Here is a 25,689-nt window from a genome sequence, read left to right as displayed (position 1 = left end):
CGATGTTATGCATGGCATGTTTTAAAAGGGCTTAATATTGGCTCGTATTCATTCTGGACTCTTAATGCAGAGGATTTGGTATTTTCAAGTGCTGTATGATGGATTTCTGTCTGTATTGTTATTGGACATCAGAGGAAAAGAAAGTGGTGACTGGTAAGGACAAGGCTTTTATATACTGTAGGTTGTTTTTACTGTGGTTTTGCACCGATTTGTTGGATACTTTATAGCAGAGTGTTGTTATGATCATGATAAGGGAAAAACTTGCATGGTTTGTACAACCTGAAGGATCATAATTGCCACTTGAAAGTGTTCCTTTTGAACCTAATGGAGATCATCAAAACATTTTCTGTTGACAACGACGATTAGCATTTCCATACAATCTGCAGACACTGCAGTGTCAACTAGTGGAATTTTCTGTTAGGAGGTATTTGCAGTCTTCACTGTGATCTGTATGTGTCTGTGATTTAAATATTGCACCATATGGCGCTTTTCCACTACACAGTTCCAGCACGACTCGACTCGGCTCGGTTCCAGGAACAACCTTTTCCATTACAAAAAAGTACCTACTCAACGTGGGCGGGGTCGTCATAGCACGGCTCTTCGAAACTGCCGTGACTTCATTTTATACGCGACATAAACAATGGAGGACATGGAGGCGACGGTGTACTTGCTGCTGTATGTGGCTTTCTGTCACACACAAAGCAACAAAATTGAGCCATATGGCTGTAACACTGTTGCCAGTATTTAAAAATGCCGGGTTTGATTCTTGTGTGGGACGGCTCATGACTCTTCCAGCGACAACTCTTCTGACCAATCAGTGGTCGGCAGTCTGTCGACGTCACATTTAGTATCGGCTCGCTTGGAACCTCGGCAGAGCAGGTACTAAAAAAGTACCTTTACCCAACTTCAGGACATTTATTTCCCGTAATATAAAAAATGATGTTGTGAGTTATCATTGGCTTCTGTCTGTCATTAGCTATGTTTGTAGCTAAGTTTGTATGAAACAGATCTAGCTGCTTACTGATGCCATCACCAACAGATTCAACATGTGATTTGATGGATGCTGGAGTAAGAGACTGTAGAATCAATGTCAAAGTGCATTGAAGATATTCATGAAATATGTGGTTGCCCAACACCTTACTAAGACACTTTATGTTGTTTTTTCCTTCATTTGTCTCCCATCCATACGTTGCCAGTCTGTGATTGATTAGTCAGTAAGTGTGGTTGCATTTGGAAATACATCAAATTCTCTCTCATCGTTATCCAGCCTTTCACTTCTTCCTTAATGAAACCTTTCATAATTTTGGAGTTAGCTATTTAATTGACACTCTGAATGCTTGAGGGAGCAGAAATGTATGTTTCAAAACTTTAAGGACTTTAAATCAGAAATAATTAACGTAAAGTAAAGCAAAACCATCATCATAAATGGCTTGGCCACTGGTCTATTAGTCATATCACTTAAACTTAGCTATATGGGAAAAGTGCATGGATTGATGTTTATAGGTTAATATTATAAATGAGCAAACCAATTTGCTCATCCTGTTTGATGTGGATGCAGCATTTAGATATGCATCTCCTACAGGCGGGCCAGGCACTTCCTGTGTCTCACACACAAACACACAGTCTTCCCTTTTCTGACACTTTGAAGGTTTGAAATCCCTGACAGCTCACCTCCTGCTGTTAAAGCTCCCCAAAGCTTCTTTCCTCGCCAGGAAAAGCACTTTAATGCTTGTGTGTGTGTGTGTGTGTGTGTGTGTGTGTGTGGTGTGGTGTGTGAGAGAGAGAATGAGTGTGTCTGCAGGCCTATCTTGTAGTCAGCAGAATCAGTCTGTAAAACTAGATGGTCAGACAGCCCACTGCAGTTTAATCATGCTGTTAGAGGATGACATGGAGTGTCGCGTGATCTAACTTGTGCAGTCAAAATCACATTGTGGGTAAAGCTGTGCACTAGTGAATACTGAATATACACTGTCATATAAATACTGTCAAAATACCTCATGTTTACCAATGAATATAAACTAAATGCACACAGAGCGTTACTTTTCACACACACACACGCACGCACACATTCTGACACAACACACACTAGCTACAACTTTGTGCTAAGATCCCCCAGACACAGGGAAACCTGCCAAGGAACTTCCATCAATAACCACTTTGTGACATATAAACACACACATACACACATACACAAATACACTACAGACCTCAGCGGCTGGCTGATGGGTTGGAATGGGACAGAATTAATTCTCCTGAGGAGCTTCTTCTTTCAGGCTCTGGAAATCCCTTGGTCTCCTGATGCCGCTACCTCCTGTTGGCTCTGTGCTGACTCAGCAGCACATTTAACACACATACACAAACAAACAAAAATAAAAACACACTTCCCTCCACTCTCTCTTCAGCATCCTCATAGGGATTTCTTTTCACCAGTCACTTGCCACACTGGAAGCAGAAAAGTTCCACCTCAGTAAACTCCTTATTAGTATTCATCACTGAAACTCAACAGAGGAACAGCTCGCTCTGGCTTGTACAAGAGGTACAGAATCATTACAGTCAGTGGTATAGAAAGGTGAAATACCCACAAATGTTAGAACACGTGCATTAATACCGAGACACCATGAGGTGTCAGACATGTGCTGACACCTCATTACATCTTGGACGGTCAAATAGGCTCTAATTTGAGTTGCAAAAGAAAAGAAGCGATTGTCAACATATTATTCTAAAGGTGTTATAAGGTCAATGTGAGTTATTGGTCTTTGAGTGAAATGTCTCGACAGCTATTGGATGGATTGCTATGAAATTTGGTATAATGACTTGGAATTTAATGAGTTTGTTGATCCCCGAACATTCATCTTCTCCCATCATCAAACCAAAATTTGTCCAATTCTTTGGTTTATGACAAAATACTGCAAAATTAAAGGCATTCCCATCAACCTCAGCTTTAGTTAGTGTTTAGTCCTCATCAGCAAGTATTAGCATACTACTGTAATGTGTGAAACTAAGATGAGTGACATAGACGGCATCATACCTGCTTAACACTGGTTTGTCATTCTGTTCATGTTAAAATCAGAAACTCCTTCCTACATATAAGGAATTGGCTAAACAATACAAAAACACTACCGCAAAAGTCAGAATGTACAATTAAAAAATACATCAATATATATTTAAAGTGGAAAAAATTACAAAAAGAAATTGTACAAGATATTGACTGTGAATGTTCACAGTATAAACAGTACAATGAGCAAACATTACAAAGAATTGTGTTAATATAATGCACCAAGATGGATGTAATGTGATGTGATTAGTATGTAGCTCAAAGCACCACTGTGCATACTGTAAGTACAGGCTGCCAGCCTGGCTATAGACTCTTAGGGGTAGTTACTAAGATTGCAGATGTAAATTAGCTAAACCACAGTTCATCTGATTTGTATAAAGTGCAGTTAAATAAGATATGACGCCTTGCAATCTCACTGAGGACTGCAAATCCTTATTAAATATACCCCTCGTCTTGTTAAAATGAATAAATCCTGCAAGGACATAGAAAGAGATTTGCAGGGAGAAAATTATCATATTTTGATGTTTTTGCCTCTTTGTGATGATGAAAATCTACTCACTTAGGGAGTGGTCACACCTTTCCATAATGGATTATCATTATATAAATAGATACACAAACACACACACAAACACACTTTACATTGTGTCCCTCTGAGGCCCATCTTATGAGTCGGTATGAGTACATGTGCCGGCCTTGGGCACCTCATCTCATTTTTATTGCTCTCTCTCTCTTTCTTCCATCCCTCTATCCCTTCTCTTCCTCTCCATCGTCTCTGTCGCTGTCAGCTCGTTAATGTGAGTGAGAACCTTTCATCTTTGTCTTCTGAATGGACGACCATAAAGATGATGAGTGAACTCTGAGTTTTGAAGCTATAACCTTTCACCCACCTAGGTGATGATGTTCCAGCTTTAGAGGCAGTGCAGAGGTGTCTAAAAGACATCGATTGGAGGAAAAATAAAGCATTGAGATTATCATTGCAAAAGGGGTTCAGACTTTCATTTAACTTCCCCAAAACAGTGGTAATTTCATTAATGTAAAATTTTCTTTTTGGCAAAACTGATAACATATAAAAACAATCCTCATCAATGAATAAAGACAAGGCAAATATGTTGGGAAGAGATCATACATATAAATATATTTCACATTTGATGTCAAGGAAAACAAAACATGACATCACTGTTAAAAACAAACTTGAAGTGACATTTGGACACCAGTCATCCTGAAATGTATGCAAAGGTATGCACCCTTTTTTTCAAGGTAATGTTTAGTGTAGACTTTAAAAAAAAACAAGCTAAAAGAAACCACTGCTGTCCTCTATTGACCCAGAGTTGCTAATCTTTGAACGTAAATGAAGAAAATGTATTGACACAATAGAAATAAGGAGTCTAAAAATGTCACTGTCCTCAAACTGAAAGAAATACATCACGAGCACAAGAACACATGTCTGAAGAAATGTTTACCTTGAGTTTTCAGTACCACACCAGAGTGTCAAAAAAACATATTACATATTGCATTTAATGATCATTTAACTTAATGTTTCTGTTACTTAATGGTAGATATATAACTGGAGAAAGGAGCAGAAATGTATAATAGAGACTATGTGGAGCTGTGTGTGTGCATCTGTATGAGTGATAGAGGTTGGGGGAGGTTAGGGAGTTAGAGAGAGAAAAATCTGAACTTGTTGAACCTCACAGATACAGATAGAGATAGAGAAAACCTCTGATGACAAAGATGGGCCACTGAGTGCAAATAAAGCTAGTGCATACCAACCATAGACTGTATACAAGAAATGGATGTAACATCCGTGACATCACCCATTGGTTTGTGGACTGCTGCTCGGAAGCCAATAGTATCGAATCTAGGCAGCGCCATTTTGAAAATTTCAAGTGTATGCCGGGAAAAAAAGAACACCGATTCTACTTATATGGGCATGAGGTGGAGTCATGGGTGGAAGTGTGGGCGGAGCCAACGGCAGAGTGGGGAGGTTGCGATTGGTTGCAAGGGCTGGATCTCGAGGACATTGGTCAATCAACCTGTCAATCACAACGTAGCCACGCCCTAATGCATACCCTGCTTTATCCTCAAATATAAAATCAGGGAGGCCAAAATGTCCCAAATGAACACCAGACTGCATTGAAGAAGGCTTTAAACTAGCCATTGAGACCATAAACACATTCTGAAAACGTTTACTGAGGTTAGAAATCAAGTGAGAAGTTGGTGAATTCTCCATTGACTTGTATAGAGCCGGAAGTCCTTTTGAACACAAAACGGTCGCCCCCTGGTGGCCTTTTGATAGAATGCAGTTCTAAGTTACTTTTGCGTTGGCCTCATTTCAGAGGACCGGAACTCCCCCGCCTGATACCAACAGAATATTTCAACAGCTCCTCTAAGGACTTCTAACTACAAAGTGGAGCTATTGATACAAAAAATGCATATTTTCACTACTAATGACTGGATTCGTTAATGTCCCATGTTGAGCTCAGCATCAGGAAATATTGTTTATTTGTACATTTAAACGTGGGTTTTAAATTATAGTAACAAATGACACAATATCAATAAGAGCTTAAACAAGCCAGTTCACTATTCTTTATGTACATTTGTCTCTTTACATGCTGGCAGTAATTTACAGTCATGTGTGTGTGTGTGTGTGTGTGTGTGTGTGTGTGTGTGTGTGTGTGTGTGTGTGTATAAGGGGGTCATTTGCTCATACCGCCACAAAAACAACCCCTCTAACTTTTGAAGTGACTTTCAACACTCTTCATGTCCCTCTTTCCCTTTTTCATCCATCATTCACCATATTGAAACACTCTACTCTGTCTTACTCTTGCCCTTTTCCTTCTCTAACCTCTTTGCTCCCTCTCTCATCCTCACACCTCAATTCTGTTGTGTCATTACTGCCTTTCTCTCCTCCAGTTTTTTAATCATGCATGGACCTCATCTCTTATTACAGTAAACCAATGAATTCCCCACTGACCTTGTTACCTTCCTCTAAACTCGGGCCCACATTTATCACTTCATTATCTTTACCGTATTACACTAATTATGTTCCCTTTTATCTAGGTGGAATCACTCACCTCATTTCGGTGGCGTTTGGCTGATGCTGCTCAAAAATTGGATTATCAAAGCAGCAAAATTAGAGGACTGAAAAGAAAAGGCCGTAAAGAGTAATAGATGGTTAGTGATTTGTGGTAAAATTGGGGTGAATTTAACTATTTAAAGTCAAATAGTTTCACGTTTTTTGTAATTTCAAGTGAGGATTTGTGGATTTATAGCTGAAATGTAAAAAAATACGAAGGGGAATCATTTTCACTTTCAGGGATCTGGTGAATATTGGCTAAAATGTATTTCTTATTAGTGTGTGGAGCAAGCACTTGCAAAGCCTTGCATAAAATTCAATTGTTTCATTACATACAGTCTAATTATCAATCTACATCCTTACAAATCCACCTCTGAGAAACAAATGATGTACAGTGATCACATTTTCAGGGTGAGATAATCCTGGCTTGACTTGTCTAGCTGGGAAAACGCAAAGATGATAATATGAGTAGTCTGATTCTATGTGTCCCACCCTCACCCAATCAGCTAAGTTCAGACAGCACATCTTCTCCATTTTATGCTGCTGCTCTATGATCAAATCAATGGTTTTAATGAGGCAATTAAAAATACATAGAGCTGAGCATTAACAAACTGAAATACACTTTTGGGGCCATCAAGGACCCAATAAAGGCATGGATTTACTGCCATTGATATCATTTATCCTTTTAATTGTACTTTAATTGCACAAAGGCTAATTGTCTGCATACTCTTTTGGCTGCAATATGGCAAATATTGTTTTCATCTCTAGTTCATATGTCTGGGTATGCGTTGCCTTAAGGAATTGATTTAATGGACCATATGAAGCCATCCTTCTCATAGGTGAGTGATAGGTCTCATACTGTATGCTGGTCATTGGATATAATAATAAAATGACAGATATATAGTACTTCAGGTATGACAGTGCTCTCCAGGCTTATTCAATAAAGGATGTTTGCAATAAGTTGTAAAGTTAGTTTTATTATTATATGATGGAGACTATTTCCTTTTCTGCTTTTTAATAATGCTGTTCAGTATTCAAACCACATTAAGCTGACTTGTGTACGTCATTGGAAGCGCGATAATGATATCTCACTCTCCATTCTACATTCCTCAGACATCTCATTTAGACTTTGTCTGAGAGGTGTTGATTCAGGTCTGTTGTAATTTTTGATGTGATAGTTTGTGGGGGTGTTTAATTGGATTGTATTATATTTTGAGGTTTACCCATTATTGTGTCCACCCCCAGTAGTCCACTGTAGTTGCATCATTATGGATACTGGAAAATGTCCATTAATAAAGCACTGTGTGTCTCGAATAGAACATTGTAAAAGCTACAAGATAATTTAGAGTTGGAGTTTATGCACGGAAGGGAGTTATACGACCATGAACAATAACCATTTGGGTTTTTTCTGTGCTTAATAAAAGGACATTAAAACATGGGGAAAATGCTTCTCTGTCACATAAGTCAAAAAAGAACATTGTCTTTAGTCAGTAAGGAAGACTTTATCTGTATTTATGAGCCTGGATTGTTTATTGCAAGAATAGCAGAACATGTCTCCCTTATTGTTTACTATAAAGCAACAATGTGCTGCCCATCGTTCTTAGCAACCAACTTTACATCTGCGTTGCTTTACAATGCAATTGCTATATGGTCAATTTGTACATTTGCAACCATCCATGCAAAAACTACTTGTTCCAACATACTCATGCCATATCAAAAAGATGTGTGGTTATATTAGGTAGTTAAAGCAGAAGTTGTACAGAATCCATCAACCAACACTGATACAAGGTGGTAAAAAAAGTTTTCTGTGCACTAATAATATAATTTTCCTGCATTGTCTGTGTTAAAAGCATGAATAATGCAGAGTGCAGCATGGTTGAACAATCTGCCACAAGGTTAGAGCAATGACTCAGTATTCCTTTAGGCATGTTTGTAAACCAAACATTTATAGCTGTGTGCATTTTGAATAAAGGGATAAAATGCCAAAGCTCTCATCTACACTTGCATTCAATTTTACACTTCATCTCCTGAGGCATTATTGCCATATACAGCACATTTACATTTGAAGCAGTTGGCAGATGTTGTTGACCAGGGGACATTCAAAAACTACAAACAGTGAAATATGTTACCATTTGTAAATATTTGTAATTATGAGTTGCAGAGTTATTAAGAAATGAATATTCATATAGTGTGACATCATCAGTGTTCACAAAAAATGTAATGTGATAACCTGCCCTAATGCAGGTGCTGTAATATGGCATATGGCCTTTATTGAAATGTAAAAGGTCAATTAATAAAATGTCTCAGTTAAGGCTCACTAACTCATATTTAAATGTAAGATTATTATCTCCCCCAGCTTGTATTTGCCATGACTTCAGGATATTAATGTAATTATGTTCACAGAGGCATGTAAGTCACTAGAAAGCCATAAAAATCAGATATACCCTAGGCCACGAGTTCTTCAACTTTTCCAGCAATGGAAAAAAATCCATTATCTGCTATGAATGTGGATGGGAAACTTTTCCCTCATTTTTTTATTTTATATGTCTTGCTCCTAAGTCATCCAGTAAAATGATCGGGTCTGAGACTTGGGCTTGTCTTGAGGTTTGAGAGGCGCAAATGTTGTCTGTGAAAGTCAGTGAGCAACATTGTTCCCAGCATTGACTTGCTTTTCAGCTCTTATGGAAAGGTGTGCTGTTAAGTGAATCTACTTGGCTTGCAAATTTTTCCATCCATTAATCCAGTTTGCTTTTCTGCCTTTTTCCATTAATGTAAAACAAAAGTGGCAATTGACTATAATTGACTATATTGACTACTAATTGATATAGAGTAGTGTATTGTTTTGTGACTAAAGTTACAGTGTCACTTGAGTGAAAGACGTACCTGTGCAGGCAGTGCCTGGAAGTGATTAGTGATTCATTCAGTCTGTTACAAAGGTTTTAATACGTTTGGTTCAAGTTACAGCAGCATATAAACATCCCACCAGATAATCCTGATTCTAGTCAGGCTTATTTCCAGGCTTAACTTCACATCACCTTTAACCAGTCAGTGATACAATCTCAGCGGCCAGCAGGTCATACATTTCCATCCATTCCACTTTTTCACTATAAGGCACACAACTGCAGCTCATGTTAAATATATCAATTGGACACAAGCTGCAATTATTTATTAAAACATATTTCCTTGCTTTGGGCGACTTCAGTATATTATTCATGGATTTAAACCCCAGATTGCATGATTTCAAGGTGAGCACTGCAAAACCCTGAGCTATTATACAGTACATGTACTGTAACAGGGGAGTTCAGTAGCATGAAGATTATTGCTTCCTACTTGTAGGACTCTATGCACAGTGTTCTCCTTGTAGCTGTGTTTATGTATTGTTCGTTTGACTTTTATCATTTATTCTTCATACTATTCATGCTGTGAGCGTCTCAGCTTTGTTTCTTCACATCTGCCCTTTTCCTTGCGAATATATTAGATTTGCACTTCATGCCTCATGTGTTTTAAAGTCATGGACTAATTGTTCTCATATCAGACTAACCACTGATCACATTACAGCTGGTTTAGTTTATTGTGTTCACTCAAGTAAAGCTTTTAATGAAAAAAAAATGTATTTTACAAACTCAGCTATCCAGTGGAAAGCTTTTCCTTGTCTCTGTCATAAGGAATATGATGTGTACATTAGAAAGTACATGAAAAGAAACTTAATAATCATTGGATGGAATAGTAGTGTGCATGCAGACAAAAATGGGGGCAGATTGACTGAAGATATGGAATGCACAATACAATACAGGATTATTTTAGGAAGATTATTTTAAAGAAGAAAAAAAGAGCTGTCACTGTCTATAAAGGAAAGGGAAAAATAATAAAATGACTTTTAGTTTTACTGAATAAAGTAAGTTTTACTCAAAGCTATGGTAGGCTCCTCACGTATTTCTTTACTGCTGACAGTAGTTGTGTGGTTGTGTTTGAGGCTTTAAATTTTGTAGGAATATGTCAAGCTCTGTGGTAAAAACTCTGCCTGTCTTTTCATCTTCTACCATTTCATCTTCCCTCGATCCCACCATCCTGGCTCCAGAGATCAGGTTGATTAATGTAGATGACAAACAGCACTCATTTATCTCTCCCTCCGTCTCTTTCTCTCCTCCCTTACCATATTAATGACTGTAATCAACTCTAAATAAATAATTTGTGTCGGCCAGCACATGAATCTCACCCTCCCACCTGTGGCAAATTCAAAAGTTGAATTAAAAAGTGCTTTCTGTGCAGTTTTTTTTTTCTTTCTGCCCACTATCTCCCTTCCCTCCTTTTCATATCTTTCTCCTCATTTATCTTTGTCTGTTTCTTTCAAGGTGTCACACCTTGAAGAGATTAAAAGTGTGTTGTGGCACAGCAGAGGGCCTGTCTCTCTCTCTGACTGGTAGAAACACTTCAAACACTGTGGTGACCCTCTTGTTTCCTGCTGTTGCATCATGGTCGTGTTGCATGCTGTTTACTTTCAAAGGGCCAAAATAATACAGTTGTTTTCCCTTTTGCACCCTTCTCCCCCTTTTTTATTTTCTCACTCCTTGAGCTGCCCCCAGATAATAATACGTATCTCTAAAAGTTAAAATGTCTCACTTTTAACTGCAGTCAACTAATTTGATCTAGGTTTACTAATATTGTCACCCTTAACTGTGTGTCTGTAATGTACATTTAAATTGATATTGATGTTTTTGGGTAGGCTTTTATTTAGGTGGCTTAAATACATTAAGTTGCTGACTGCGTCCACAGCAGTACATTGCTTAGCTTCGGTGCCGGTACTCCTGCCTGCTTCTCCAAACTGGGAGCACGCTGCCCGAAATCTACTGCAGGCCATACACCGACTGTGGATAACTACCTCGACCCCACTTCTTCAAACTTCAAAAAAGCTGAACTATCCCTTTATGAGAAAAAGACGATATACTGCTAAGCTGAATTGCATGAACAGCATTATCATTCAATCACATAGGAATAAAGTGAAAAAAATGGGTAGTGAAGACACTTTGAGGGAACTGCAGTATGGCTCATCAAGGGATCTGTGGTGTATAAAATGAGTCCCAGAGAGAACCCACGACAGATAGCAGCATTTGTACAAGACTGTCTTAAAATAAATGCTGCAGCTATAAAAAGCTGTAGATTAGTGTATACAGTTTCACTCAATGGAAGTGAGGAGTGACTTTTGACTGGAACTTTATGCAGTATAGTATATATAATACAATATACAGTATGTAGTGTATGCCTCTTTGATCTGAACCATGGCAGAATACTAGTATTTTTTGTACTTTTTAAAACCTAGAGATTAATATTCATACCATATAACCTCAGTGTCACTGGTTCAATTCCAGCCAAGGATATATTGTTACATTGACATACCTCTTTCTCTACAATCTACAATCTTTAAACTGTTATCAAATAAAGGCAAAATACCAACCATGTATGTAATTCCTGTGTATTAGCTTTCATTAAAAATGTTATTTGACTGCAAAGTAGTCATTTTCAAGTTAATGGCAAGTAGATAACCTTGTTTTATAAAACTAGTATTCCACACAATTTCACAAAAGCTTGCTTTATTCACATCTGTTTCAGAAGATTACAGATTACACTATACAAATAATGTTACATTTAGATTATTATCTTATTTTCCTTTTTTAAAGGTTTATATATGCACTTCACTAAAAGGGAGGTTTTTAAATATACTGTAAAGTGCATTTTGTTCATTGTGATGGCCATTCAGTTTGAACTTCAGTTGATTAAGTCAAGAAAAAGTGCTAATATGGAGCCAAATGCAGCCAAGCATTTGCTCAGTGGGAATTCTGCATTATTATTTACATAAAGAAGGCAGAGAAAGATTGTGACTAAATATTTCTACACATTCACTATGTGTTGCGTAATGTAGTTTGTACAAATCCCCCCTTAGGAACATTTCCCCTTGCAGAACTCACAAAAGAGCCCACTGGGCTTTTGAATATTCATTAAATTTGACATTCGAGACAGAAGGAGAACTGACAAGCATATGAGGCTGACTTACTCTACAGAATGCTCATCTTAATCCACTGATAAGCCCTGCCATGTTTGAATAACTAATCAAGAAGTTAAGCGGGAAACCCAGCCAAAGCCAAAATGATCTACCTGACATAAAGTTATTTTGCTTGTATACTTTAAGTGTAGACCTAAAACAGAACGTCAACAAATCATTTTCTCCACTCTTTACACTGTTTATGGTGAAGAATACTGCAATCACACTTCACTGGATACTACATAGTCTCTTGTTTGCTGTACCCTCCAAATTTTGAAAAGCATACAACAGGAGTGTTTCTTCTTTCATTAAGCACATACACTTTCAGTAATTTGCATACATGAATAACAACCCTTCCCTTGTGGTCACATCACTAAGAAGGAGACTTCATTTGGCATGTGTGTTTGTATGTGTATGCCAAGGCTGATGATCAGTGGAGCATGGCCAATGGGAGGCTTAATGCCAATATAATCTAAAGGAGAATTTGCTGCTGGTGTTCAGTTGACAGCAATTTCAAAAACACTGTTAACAAAGATTTATAAAGGAAATACATAAAGAGTTGAGCCTGCATGAATTCTTGTTGTGCCTGATTTAGTGGATTTTGGGGTTAGAAAACTCATTGATTTTTAAGAGCGGGCATGTGTGTCAAAGACAGAGGTTCCAAGAGCCAAACAAGAGTTTGTCTTCATGTGGGCACAGACATCAGGGCTATTACACATCCTGTTGCAGTCCTGGATACTGTCACACCATGTCTGTTCATTTTGGCCAATGATTAATTCATGCATAGCACTCACAACATGTTGCCATAGCACTATTAAAACACAATAATGTGCACACGTTCATGTACACATAATCAGACATGTCATTTTTATGTGAAAATCCTTAATCATATGTCATTACTTTTCTATTTATAGACACACCAGACAAGCAACACAAAACTAACTGGTGTGTGGATTTATAATAACAAGATTGTTCTGTATGTCTAAGGCAATTTCTCACTAAGAAAAAAAAACTGAAAAAGCACACACCAGACTTGATTGATTTTGATTAATAGTGATTCATCTGATTTTGTCTTGTCCCCCTTTTCCTAGACACTGGTTTAGTGAAAGAATTGCCCTGAAAGTTGCCCTGAAAATGCATGTAAAGTATTATGGGATGAGAAATAAAGTCAATACTTTATCCCCACAAAGCAGTGAAGTGCCTAATTTAACCACCACACTGTAATACTACATGTATAGGGCAATGTATGTCAGAGACACATTTTTTTGGACAGATAGCATCTTCTATTATTGTACAGCTCCTTTCAGGCCAGCTATTAGGGGTTAGGGTTAGGGTTTAGGTTAGCCAGAAGTCCTCCCAACCTTTTTTTTTTGTCTAGACTGTGTAACTGTTGAATGGGGCCTGGCTGAAGATACCAGACTGCACTCCAATTCATAAAAGGTGAAAAGTGATTTAGCCATTGGCCGGACCAAGCCAAGCATTAAAAGCAACCGGAGAAATCTTAAAAACAGTCATAAAATCCACATTTAACCAGTGCAAGGACACTAAAGTTTGAATTATATAACCTCATCTTTTAGTTAAAAGCCTTAATGCTGCATTTAGCATATTGCCAGAATTTTGACCTAAGGAAAACGATAGAGTGATTTAGATGATAAAAAATATGGTTGACTTTCTCTACATAGCCAAAGGACAAACATGGCCTAATTTTAGAAGTGTTTCTTGGCTGGAGAATACATTAGCATTCACACATGCAAATATGCACGGCAAGGGATGTATGCAAAAAACTATTTGCAAGCCACTTCTGTATTTACATGAATGTCACTTATTATTTCACCACTCCTATGATCTTTCATGTGCAGGAGAGTGAGTTAAGGATAGGAAAGGAAAGAAAGGTGAGGGTGGTAAGGAGGCATCATCAAAAAGCTCATTGAAGCTCATTTTATTTCAAAATTAATCTTGACCTGTATGAAAAAATGCCACCCATGCAAGCTGTGTTTACTTTGCTTAGTCACACTCGTCTTTGCACCTATCCCAAAATCCTCTAACAGTATCTTCTTACGTGACAGCCCTTCATTGCTAAAAGCCCTTTTTTAAAGCCTCACATTGAAAATCCAGGATAGTAAATCCATATAACTTTATTATGGCCTCAATGCTGTAATGTGCAGTAGTAAAGCAGTTACAGTACACAGGGACCATTTTAATGTCCTCTATTTATTAATTGCAGAATACAAATTAGAGAACTCAGAATTCCATTCAAGTATATCAGACATAAAAAAGTCTCATTTGTTTTTACCCTATTAAGAACTTCAACTGCAAGAACAAGAGAAGGAGCTCTCCAACAGAGCTATAGCTAATTGAAGTTGTAGTGAAAGAAGCTAGAAATACATACATGAAAGGTAGGTTAAGAAAACGTGGAACATTCAAGGCTGAGAATAATACTCTTAGGTGGGTAACACTATGTTTGTGATGTAAATTAGATCGATTTCTCACAGTTATAGAAACCTCTGTTATTTCAGTGGTTTTCAGCTCTCCAACAGTACATGGCTGTCATGGCAGATTCACAGATTCAGCCTGTGTGACTTCCCTCCCTCCTGCTAGTGGAATTTTCTAAAGTTTACGCTTGCGGTAATTTATAAAACATAACAAGCTGTAAACTCAATACTGACATACGGTAGTGTCACCTTATAAAGTATGACAAATGTGTAAGCTAACAATTTCCCATTTACATACAGTATCAGCAGATACAGAGCAACATCAGCATTCATTTGGAGTCACGGCCACCTAATGAGTAAGAAGTGAGCTGAAAAAACAAGACTTGCTTCTGTTCAAGAAAATTAAAAAAAAACTTTAACAAGTTCAGTCTCCCAACTTAGACTTTCTCAGCAGTATGTTATCACTCCATATTTAGACAAGAATGGTCATAAAAATAAAAATATAAAGATCTAATAATAATATATATATATAATAATATCAGAATTAATGTTTTTGCAGTCTTTGGGGAGCAGTATTTCAAATACTGTAGGCATTATTATTGATCATGGGTTATATGTCACAGCATGACAGACACTCCATGACGATGCCTGAATCAAGGGGTTGTGGGTAGTTCAGAGATATCTGTAATGACAGCTAGACAGAGATGATTAGACCATTACCAGTCTTTGTCCTTGTCAAAGGCCCCTTGAACTGTGTTTCTCTCACATCTACAGAAACTTTACATCACATTGCAGTTCTTAACAAACTGATATACTAATGAACATTGGGTGATACAGCAAGTTAGATAATTAATCAATGTCATTGGATGCTTTGGGCTCTATGGGTACCCTTTTGTTCTTTATGAATACAATGGAGACTTACAAAGCACAACCATCACATGAAGAGCCCTAGGCAAAGTATTTTTTAAAAGAATTATTCATATTTTACTTAGTTTTACTCAAAGAACACTGTTTCTGATTGGAGTTTTGTGTGAACAATGACAACCAGGATCCTGTGACAGCAGGCTGGTATATGAATAGGCAAGGATGGGTTTGAACATGTACTTTAGCCAAAATGACATGCAGAACCTGTGTTTAAAAGTCAATACAGTGTTGTAGCACCATGGTTGAAACATTAAAATGCCTTTGATATCTGATGTCTCAGCGAACTGAAGCTCATGTCACATGCTTGACATGTAAAAGCTACAGATCTGACACATGCACTGATCACCGTTACTCTCTTCACTACGTCTCTCCATTAGTTATATATTCTAAAAGCTTTATTATTACTGATGGATCCTGCTGAGTTAGGCACTTGTGACAACAGAGGAGATCCTGTCAGGAAGCGATTATTTAAATCAGTGAACCAATTAACATGTCTGCTTACGAGGAGTCCTGTTGTTATTGGTGACAGCAGAATTACTTTGGTGTCATCAGTGGGAGAGACATTTGCCGGAGCAAATTAATTGACCAAAAGCACTTAATTTACACAGAATCAACATTAGATACATGCAGATCACTAACAAGATGAACAAAAAAGATCAGACAGTTCTTTTTGCGCAAACCACTCCTTCTGCTGTTGACATCTAAATGCGTAAAATGTATACAATGACACTTAATATAATTAAGTTGTGTCATCTCAAAGTATCAAAGTTGTATTCAGTGTTTCCCCTGAGAGCCTTTATGTCATGTTTTTCATTCTCCATTCTTTTCATTGTTGTCAGTGTTAACATATGTTCAGAACAGCTCAAAGAGTGACTTCAAAACTAAACTCAAAATAAGTTTTACAGCAGGAAAAAAAAAAGAAGTGAACCCATCTTTTGTTTAATTTTCCATTCTTACACTACATCTCTGTCAAAGTTAAACTGTTTGGTTGAGATCTCTCTGCCAGCCATTGTAATGTTGTTTCTTCTGTCAGTAGGTCTGAAATTATATGCAGGTACACGTTGACTTGTCTAACATTTTGTCTTATGCTTCTGCTTCTCTACAGTATGTCTGATATGTGTTGTATATGAACAATGAAACTTCCACACTTTTTTCCAAGCTCTCACTGTCACTGAAGTGTCACCATTCAGCTATTCTCTGAATCATGTGTATACCCTTACTGAGAAAACAAGTAAAATAGTGTAGATGCATGTGAATAAAACACAAATCTTTGGGAATATGCTGACCTGCACTCATGTTGGAAATCTGCACTACAAGCTGTATTACAGAACAAGAGCTGAACAGCCAAAGAGAAGTAGCTAGATATCTGAGACAGCAACTAGCACAGCACATCTCCAATTTAAACCCGCTTCACTTTCTCTTTATCTCTCCCTCTCGAAATTAAACCCTCCTTTTCCAGTCTTTCATTCCCTTCTTACCCTGTTTCTCCAATCTCTAACTGTCAACCCCCAATCCAGCCCTTCAGTCTTTGCATACATTTGTAACACAGACACACACACACCTTGCTTTAGGGCGAGCCCTTCACAACACAAATCTCAATTGCTTTTTCAAACAGTTGGTGGAGGAGTGAGAGGCTTATGGAGGGGGAGATAGACAGGATAAAGACAGTGAGAGAGAGATGAGAAAGTAGGGCCTAATCCTAGATTGATGGCTGTTAATAAAGTTTGATTATGACTGACAAGGCACTTTGAGTTTCTAATTGACACTTGTAATAGCCTGGGAGCCCAGTCAGTGAAGCAATAGAAGGTTGGAGACTAGGGAGAGAGCGCGGGAGATAGAGACTTCTTGTTAGGCTCAGCAGTGTGGGAATAGTGCCATATCACCGTCCAAATTACAAAATGAAGGTAACATGGATGAACAGAATGAACAAAAGGCAAAGTGCCATGGCGACCACTGCGAGTAATTTGGCAACTTTGTCGGTAAATGTATCAACTTTTCGGACCTCATCGCCAACCTTTTCTTGAATAGCCACCAGCAACAAATCTGCTGTGATTTTTGTCAACCATTTGGAGCAATGTCAATGTTTTGTCTGCTGCAGCAATTGGCAACAAATAACTGCTGATGCATGCCATGGCACTTGCTTACAACTGATAACCACAGATCCACCATAGACTTAGGTTAACTCAATTTGACAATTTCAACTTTCCACATCCACCCCAAACCATTTATAGTATTAATTATTCAATTGAATAAACTAAATTTGTTTCGTCAGGAATATGTGATACATATGGATATACGCTGATTAGAGTTGGTTGGAAATCCTGAACACGTCAACAGTCACAACTCAAATCATGAAGAAAGGCTTGTGTGTGTGTGTGTGTATGTGTGTGTGTGTGTGTGTGTGTGTGTGACCATCAATTCAGTCCCTATAATTCACTGATTCTTTCCAAAAGGACACAATTTGAGACCAATTCAGGCAGAACCCCTTTTCATTACATTCCCTGTAGAACTCGACTTGCTGTTACCTGTTGCAGATCAAATCGGAGCACTAGTTAGGAAGATGTTTCCCGGTAGTGAGATAGCCAAACAGTGTTGCTATGCCAGAACCAAGACAGTCTGCTCAGCAGAAAAGTGGGCTAGGAATGATGATGAGTACATTAGAGAAGCAATGAAGTGGTTTCCTCTCAACCTTGCTATAGATGGGAACACAGATATAAAGGACATAAAAATGTACCTCATTGTGGTTAGGCTTTTTGATGCCAGTCTTGGGAGGATAGTTGTGATATTCCTCAATATTTGTGATTCAAGAGAGTCTACTGGGACAGAAATATTTGAATTGCTTGATGGTAAACTGAATAGGAGAGGCATACCATGGTCAAATTGTGTCAGATTGCTTTGATTTTGCTTCAAGGTTTGGGGAAAGAAGCAGCAGCTTTATTTTATTTGATTTTTAAGATTTATTTTTTGGCTTTTTTACCTTTATTCAACAGTGGGTGGCATAGAGGCTGACAGGAAACAGGGAGAGAGAGAGAGGGGAATGACCTGCAGCAAAGGTCCCTTGCCAGAATTGAACCAGGGATGCTGGCTTTATGTGTCATGCGCCTTAGCCACCCAGCTACCAATGTGCTCCAAGCAGCTGCTTTTTTGAAGGCACAAAATCACCATTTATTATTATCTATGCAAAAGAGGAAGATCCTCAAGCTGGCCTCCACAAAATGGCTTTTGGGCACGACTCGTCACAACTTGGCGTGTTTAAACTGGTAATGGAAAAGCAAATCAATGCACCATTGTTTGACTTGATGCAGACGAAAGTGCCAATGGAAAAACATTATCTTGGGAGCCTACAGTATGAATCCTCTACTGCAACAGTAGGATCCCCCTACTGTTTTCTTTGAAAATGAGGTGGATGCAGGAAAGAAAAAGACACAACTAGCAGATCTCTCAAAGTTTCCAAAACCACCATCTGGTCCTACACAGATGCCTAAAGCCAAACCACTTAACAGTACACAACAAGTTAAAGCTCCTGCACACATTGCTGCAGAGTTGTACTTAACCGTATTCCTTTTCAAGCAAAATTAATCCAGAAAGAAGAGAAACAGGATCTGACTAAACTGGGAAGGTATTTCAGTTCTTCACCAGCCCTGTGTCAATGGTGTGTTCACACTTTCTGAAAAGAGGCAGATTTTGTCATCAGCAACCAAATACTTCAAAAGAGGAGCAATGCATACATACCCCACTTCTTACTTTGGAGCTACAATTGCAGAAGGTATAGCTTTAATTCTGTAAGCCTAAGCATGTGATCACAATGATGTATGAAATTGGAAGTAAGTATCAAACCTACCAGCACAAGGGAAAATCAGCTACCTGATGAAGAACTCTCAATTGGCCAGAACACACAAACCTTTATCCAAAACCAGCGTAGCCTAGAGCTGAAGCCCTTCTTTGGAGATGTGAGGAAGTTCTTTTCATCTGCAGCTTACCAAATGGTTTCCAAATTTCCATCACGGGGATGAGCTGCTTATGCATGTTGTTGTGGTATTGCTAAGAGGCAATCTATGAAATTGCTTTATCCCCGACTCTTTATCAGTTGCTTTCCTTCTATTCTGCCTGAAGAGGTCACTGTGGATTATGTGGAAGATGAGTTCTGGGTGTATCAAACCACCAGCTTTGGGGGCAGCATCCTCGGCAAGCACAATAATGAGGCCTGGCAAGACGTTGGCATTTGTAGAGGAGAAACATGGAGGTCTTCTCCAACCTTTCAGCAGTCATGCTTAGGATATTAGTTTTCTTTAGTTTTCAGTCCCATTACCAAAAACAAGATCCAATACAGAGCCAACCTGAGTACTGACATGATAAGCGCCTTGGTGACAAGAAAGATGAGCATGGCTAAAAAGGGGACTGTGTGTCACATGGAAGTGGAAGTGATGCTCTGCTCAGAAAGGCCAAGTCAGCAAGCTCTGAGGCAAAGCAGTCAAGAACAAGTGCCACTGCAAGTAGAGGTGATAAATGATGCAAAATGCTATCTCAACTGTGGTTAAAAGAAAGGGGACATCAAGGTCAAGGTGAACAAAACACAATGAGAATACACACAGAACAAAAAGAGTTTATACAAAGCCTGGGGAAGATATATAATAGTTAACTATTCATTTATATAACACTTTTTTTAGATGTTCAAAAAATATCTGAGCTCTATGTCCTGTTGAATGGCTTTCACTGCTACAAATACATGCGCTTTAAAGGGACACAACATGCCTATTGTGATTATCTATTATTAATATTTTATGATGCCAGATGCCTGTTTGAAACATCATAAAAGTTCCAAAACGATTTATTTATTTACCTCCATAAGACCATTGAGGAGAGTCCTCATTTACAATGGTACTGAGAAATATTTACAGCAACACAGCTGTTTATGCTGAAGAGCTGTGAGTGTGTTTTCTCCATCTTTTCTGCTATGAACACTGTAGTAAAATTTAAATCTGGTTAAGAATATATTGATTTGAATAGAGTATACTGAATATTCCTTAATCAGATTTTTTTTAGGTTTATGTGGAATGTTTCAGAGAAGTCACAGACAGACAAAGCTGAATTTGTCAATTGGAGAAAATAAGAACACCAGTAAATGCCCTCCATTCTCCTTGTCATTTTGTTTATGGTTCTGACACAATATTCCCTGCAGGTTATCAAAGCACTGTTGTTCCCTTTGGACATTAACTCCACTATCAGATAAATAATTTCTGCTTGACTTCTCTGGGAAATTGAACCTTAATATCCTGGTCACAGTACACACCTTATAGTGTGCATATAAATATGGTGAGAACTGATTTCTCCACAACTTTGTTTCAGTAACTTTCTGTTTTGTTTTTTGTATTTGTTTTTTGTTGTTTGTTTAGAAAGAACATGTATATGGGAAAACACAATCATTTCCCACTCCATTTTCAAACTCAATGTATCTGTCTACCTCATTTTCAATATCTGTTTATTTGACTTTTTGCACTTCTCACATTGTTCATTTAGTATGTGGAAACTGAAGAAAGGAGAATGAGCAGTTTCATATGAGATGGAAATGTAATTTGTCAATATTGTCTTCAACATATTCTAAACTTGCTTTGTCACATCCCTCATTTCTCTTCAAATTGTTTTATGCCTTCAAGGCAAATAATAAGGGAACTTTAAGATGAAAGCTGTAATTATCAAGTTAAACAGGGACTGTACAAACTCCTCACACAAGTGAGTCATTGCTTTTTCACTTTTGCTTGAAACATTTCACCACCTGAACTTGATGATGACAGCATATGCACACCACCTACCAGCTTTCATAGGTGGGATAGCTTGCTTAAACCATTGATTTTAAAGTAATAATTTTCAATCATTTTATATGTATTCAAGTCTTTTTTCCAAGTATAAATGTAACACTAAAGTGATTCCACATAACCAACTCATGAAAGCAGTTTTTAAGGGCCTCTTCACCCACATTACAAAAGTTCATACAGTAATGTATTACCTTTATTTGAATCTATCCATCCAGATAGTTTCAATTTTTGTGCTGAATTTTTTAGATTTTTCATGTGAAATGCATGCTGCCTCTTCAATACAGATAAGTTCATTTGTGGCCTTTCAAACATTTAAGAATATAATTTAAAACTTTGAACAGAAACAGTCCCCCGTTTACTCTGGATGATTCACAAACACTGACTGTTTCTTTAGTAGTAAGTATTCCTAAAAAAGTTGTTTATAGTGTGATTTGTGGATTACCCAGAGCTAGTGGGACTTAACACCACAGGTGAATTTCTATGATTTTACTACTAATTACATATTGCAATATATCAGATTTAGCCACTTGCCAGGTTGTAATGTTAAGGTGTTTTGCCCTAGCTAACAATTCATAATATCACTACTGATATTGCATTGGTGTCACAGCAAGACACATAGAACAAACTTAGAGATGCTCGGGTTCAGGGTTCAAATCCCTCAGTGGCTGTTCAAGCTAAACCTTCATGCACTAATGGTTCTGTAAGGAACTTAAGATAAAAACATCTTCCAGATGGCTCATTTCATGTACAGTGGATTCTCCTCTGCTCTAAATGTTAACCTCATGCCCCTGTGTCTCTTTCTTTCTTAGGTTCAGAGATGGTGGAGGCCCAGTGTCAGAGGTTTGAGGTGAGGAGTGCAGATGGAGAGAGAGTTCTGTTCTCTGCAGACGAAGAGGAGATCAGCATCGGCACTGAGAAACTCAGAGTCACAGGTGGATTTACACACTAAGAGTACAAAACATGTTGTAATTGTATATTTTTTAGTATGTTTCTTTTTCAATATTGGGTATCTTTAATTTGAGGTATTTCTTCAAAGCCCCATAATGTAAATACATATTGTACATATTAATTTGTTACGAGTTCTGTAAGGCAGAGTGAATCATGGTTTATTCATGCATCCAGATATATAACATACATCATAATGACTACAACATAACTTGTTGCTCATTTAATTGTAATTAAAAGGGCAATATTACTCATATTTCCATTGCAGTGAATCATGGTGACATCATTAATGTATCATAAAACATGCATATAAAGTTATATATAAAGATGACTGTAGAGATCAGTTTTGACATGCTCCCAGGTTCATTCTCAGCATTCATGAGAAACTGATGTTTTCATCATTTATGCCAGACTGATTATATGTTGGACAGACAGTGGGCTCAGATTCATTTGTGTTGAGTAACAAGGTAACTTAAGACACACACAGCTTACAGTACATACACATGTTAAGCCGTTACACAAAGTGCTCTTGATGAGTGCAGCCAAACAAGACTTAGGTCAGTAAGTGAACCAATTTTTACTGAATTGAAAAAAAGAGAAGAAAAGGGCAGGCAAGAAATACAGAAGAACACAAAAGAAAAGGGGGAAAGAGACAGATGGGTTAGAACTCTTAGCAAAGAGTAATTGCAGAGGAGAAAAGAGAAAGCAATTTAAGTGAAATGAAAAAAAGAAACTGAAAAAAAAGAAAGTGAGAAGTGAGAGGTAAAATGTCTCACTTCTGCTCTTTGTCTTTATTGTGGTAAAATAGCTCTCTCTAATTTACTCATCTTATTATTTAATGAGAGAGAGAATATCAGGTGGAGGCTGGTGGAGCTTAACCAGTTTTGTGTGCACAGTATGTGGGCATGTGTACATATGTCTGCTTTCAGGTCTGAATATGTCTATGGTTCCGTTTTCCAAGACCTTTACACAAACACACACATTCATAATTCAAGGTGAACCATACAAACTGTGCGAACATGTACACACATACTGAGAGGGGAGATTTGTCTATTAGAGGCACTCTGAAGGAATGGGCGGGCAGAGGATGGAAGGAGAGATAAAGGGGTGGAAGTCTAGAGGTGATTGTTGCTGTCATTTACTGTTTGATTGAGGTGTGAGAAAAGAGAGTGAGCAGTTATTTATTTTTTAGATCTGTAGATGGATAGTGTTTTAAATTTAAACTGAATTATGTAACTTTCTACACGTTTCTTTAGGGTTAGGTTAAGGGTTCAGGAGTCAATGACAAAAATGTGACATTGCAGCAAGTGAGGTGTAATATCAGTGGGCTTATGCTTAATTTCCATGCTTGAATATATAAACAAACCCCTATGTGAAGTATGTTGGTTCCAATACATTAGCTGTGCTTTGAAATCATTTGATGGGTAGTTGTGTGCCAGGACATTTGGCATCCAACAGAGTGCACAGTTTCTCCATAAAGTGTAACTACAGCACTTATACCAAAAGTAACACGGTCAGAGAGAGAAAAGATCCACCTCTAACTGCCATTTCTACCATTGTTTAGATAATAAAAATAATAAAACACTTGTGCAGCATTCAATGGGGCTTGGAATACACCTTTAGAATTAAATGTGCTTCAACCAAAAAATTACAGTACCCTCCCAGTTTAGGGCCTTTTGAAGTTCAGCTGCACCTTATTGGAGATGTGGTCCTCTTCTTCCCCTGGGGACCTCCTTGAATTAAACTTTGGATATGCTGTTAACGTTTCGAACAACTACTCAGACTATAGCTTTCTTATGTTTTTGCCTACCAACTGGCAAAGCAGCCTTGTGCAACATCTGACTTTTAGCCGTGTCAGGCTCCCAGCATGCTTTGTACAGTCTCAGCAAGAGCAGTGACCAGTGCTTCCCCCAAGCATCTGGTCAGGGCTGCAGACTAAAGCAGAGGTGCCTGCTGGACATGGGGGGTTAAATGCTGCTTTATATTGTATGCTTTTCTATAAACCTTCCCATTTATTTACAGAATCAGGTAAACGGGCTAAGGTCATATAAACCACTTTATTAAGGTTATGAAAAGATTGAAAGTTAAAAAAGTTTCAAAGTGAAATTCTAGAATCACCACCTCCCTAACCTGCACATTCTGACTTTGTTGGCACTATGTCGTAAGTAGAAATATCTTTGTACTTCAAGTTGTATTTGAGCATAATTCATAGGACACATGGCTGATATGGGCACTGCATGCATTTATAGTGTCTGCCACAGGTCTGAAAAGAAAGAGATGATGCAATATTGTGCTGTTTCACACTAAAGATGATTGTTTTCTTCCCTCCCTTTTATCCACTCTTTCCCTCTCCACAGGGAATGAAGGTGTGGTGTTCAGCCATTCTGTAGAAACATCACATGTGAGGGCAGAACCCTTCCAGGACCTAAAGTATGTATTCTGAATCATCCTGTGTTCATATATATGTCTGTGTCTGTGGTTGTGGTCTGGCACTTCAGTTCAATCCCCTTATTGTTAATATTTTAGTTGTGGTAGAATATGTAAGTGCATGTTCTCATGAATAATTGCTCACATATAAAACCACAAACAAGAAAAAATGTGTTGTTATGTAAAAGCATTAGCTGCTGAGTTAGTTAACTAGTCAGTCCTGTCCTACAATAAGCTCATTATTTGTACTCAGCTCACTGCAGAGAGAGGTGTGCTGGCGAGGAGAGTCTTCCATTGATACATTCACTTGAACACATGCAGTGCAGGGCATAAACATGCAAGCTCAGTTTATCCCGTTTTATTCGTGGAATAGAGTTTATTATTATTAGCTGCAATTTCAATAGAATTTACATATTTGTTAACAGTTTATATTTACAGAGATGCTTGTGATGGGGAGTTATTGTGACTACAATCAGCTCCTCATCAAGCTGAACAATAAATGTGTGTGATGAATGAAGGAGGCTACCTCAGCTCAGTGTGACCTGATGTTGCTTACAATAACAACAGCTCCGACTGCTGGTTCCTCTGTTGCTGCATTACATCACTTTATTGTGTTTATATTCGTGTATCTTCTGCTTGTCCCCTCTACTGTGTGTTTTGGGTGTCTTTCAGGGGCATATGAAGTTCCTTAATTACTAATATATCTGCCTCATGTGGGTTGTGTCAGATAGGATTTATCTGAAGTGGTATTTGGCCAGGAAGGAAAACACAAGCAAGACAGAGAGACAGAGGAAGTTGAAGAAGTGATAAAGTGTGGAAGAAATCAAGATGTGTGTAACACTATGTACAAGGGAAAGGAGTAGAAAAAGGGATTTCATTTGTGATATCAGTTTACCTTAAAGCTTGTTTCCCATGTTTGCATGTAGCTGGCTCAGTGAAGAGTCTGAGGTACTCCTCTAATAGTCCAACAAAAGTATGAA

At 38.0% G+C, this 25,689-nt stretch overlaps 1 protein-coding gene across 1 annotated transcript in view; it reads left to right on the top strand.

Annotated features, from left to right (window-relative positions):
* LOC128375937 (zeta-sarcoglycan) overlaps positions 1-25,689 on the top strand; it is a 160,884-nt gene that overhangs the window by 90,606 nt on the left and 44,589 nt on the right. The window contains exons 4-5 of the mRNA XM_053336363.1: positions 22,147-22,269; positions 24,640-24,712. Coding sequence (XP_053192338.1) covers positions 22,147-22,269; positions 24,640-24,712 — 196 coding nt within the window. The remainder of the gene's footprint in view (positions 1-22,146; positions 22,270-24,639; positions 24,713-25,689) is intronic.

Source organism: Scomber japonicus, chromosome 2 (assembly GCF_027409825.1).
Source record: "Scomber japonicus isolate fScoJap1 chromosome 2, fScoJap1.pri, whole genome shotgun sequence".
NCBI lineage: Eukaryota > Metazoa > Chordata > Actinopteri > Scombriformes > Scombridae > Scomber > Scomber japonicus.
Note: the sequence above shows the minus strand (reverse complement) of the source record. Positions and strands in the feature narration are given on the sequence as shown.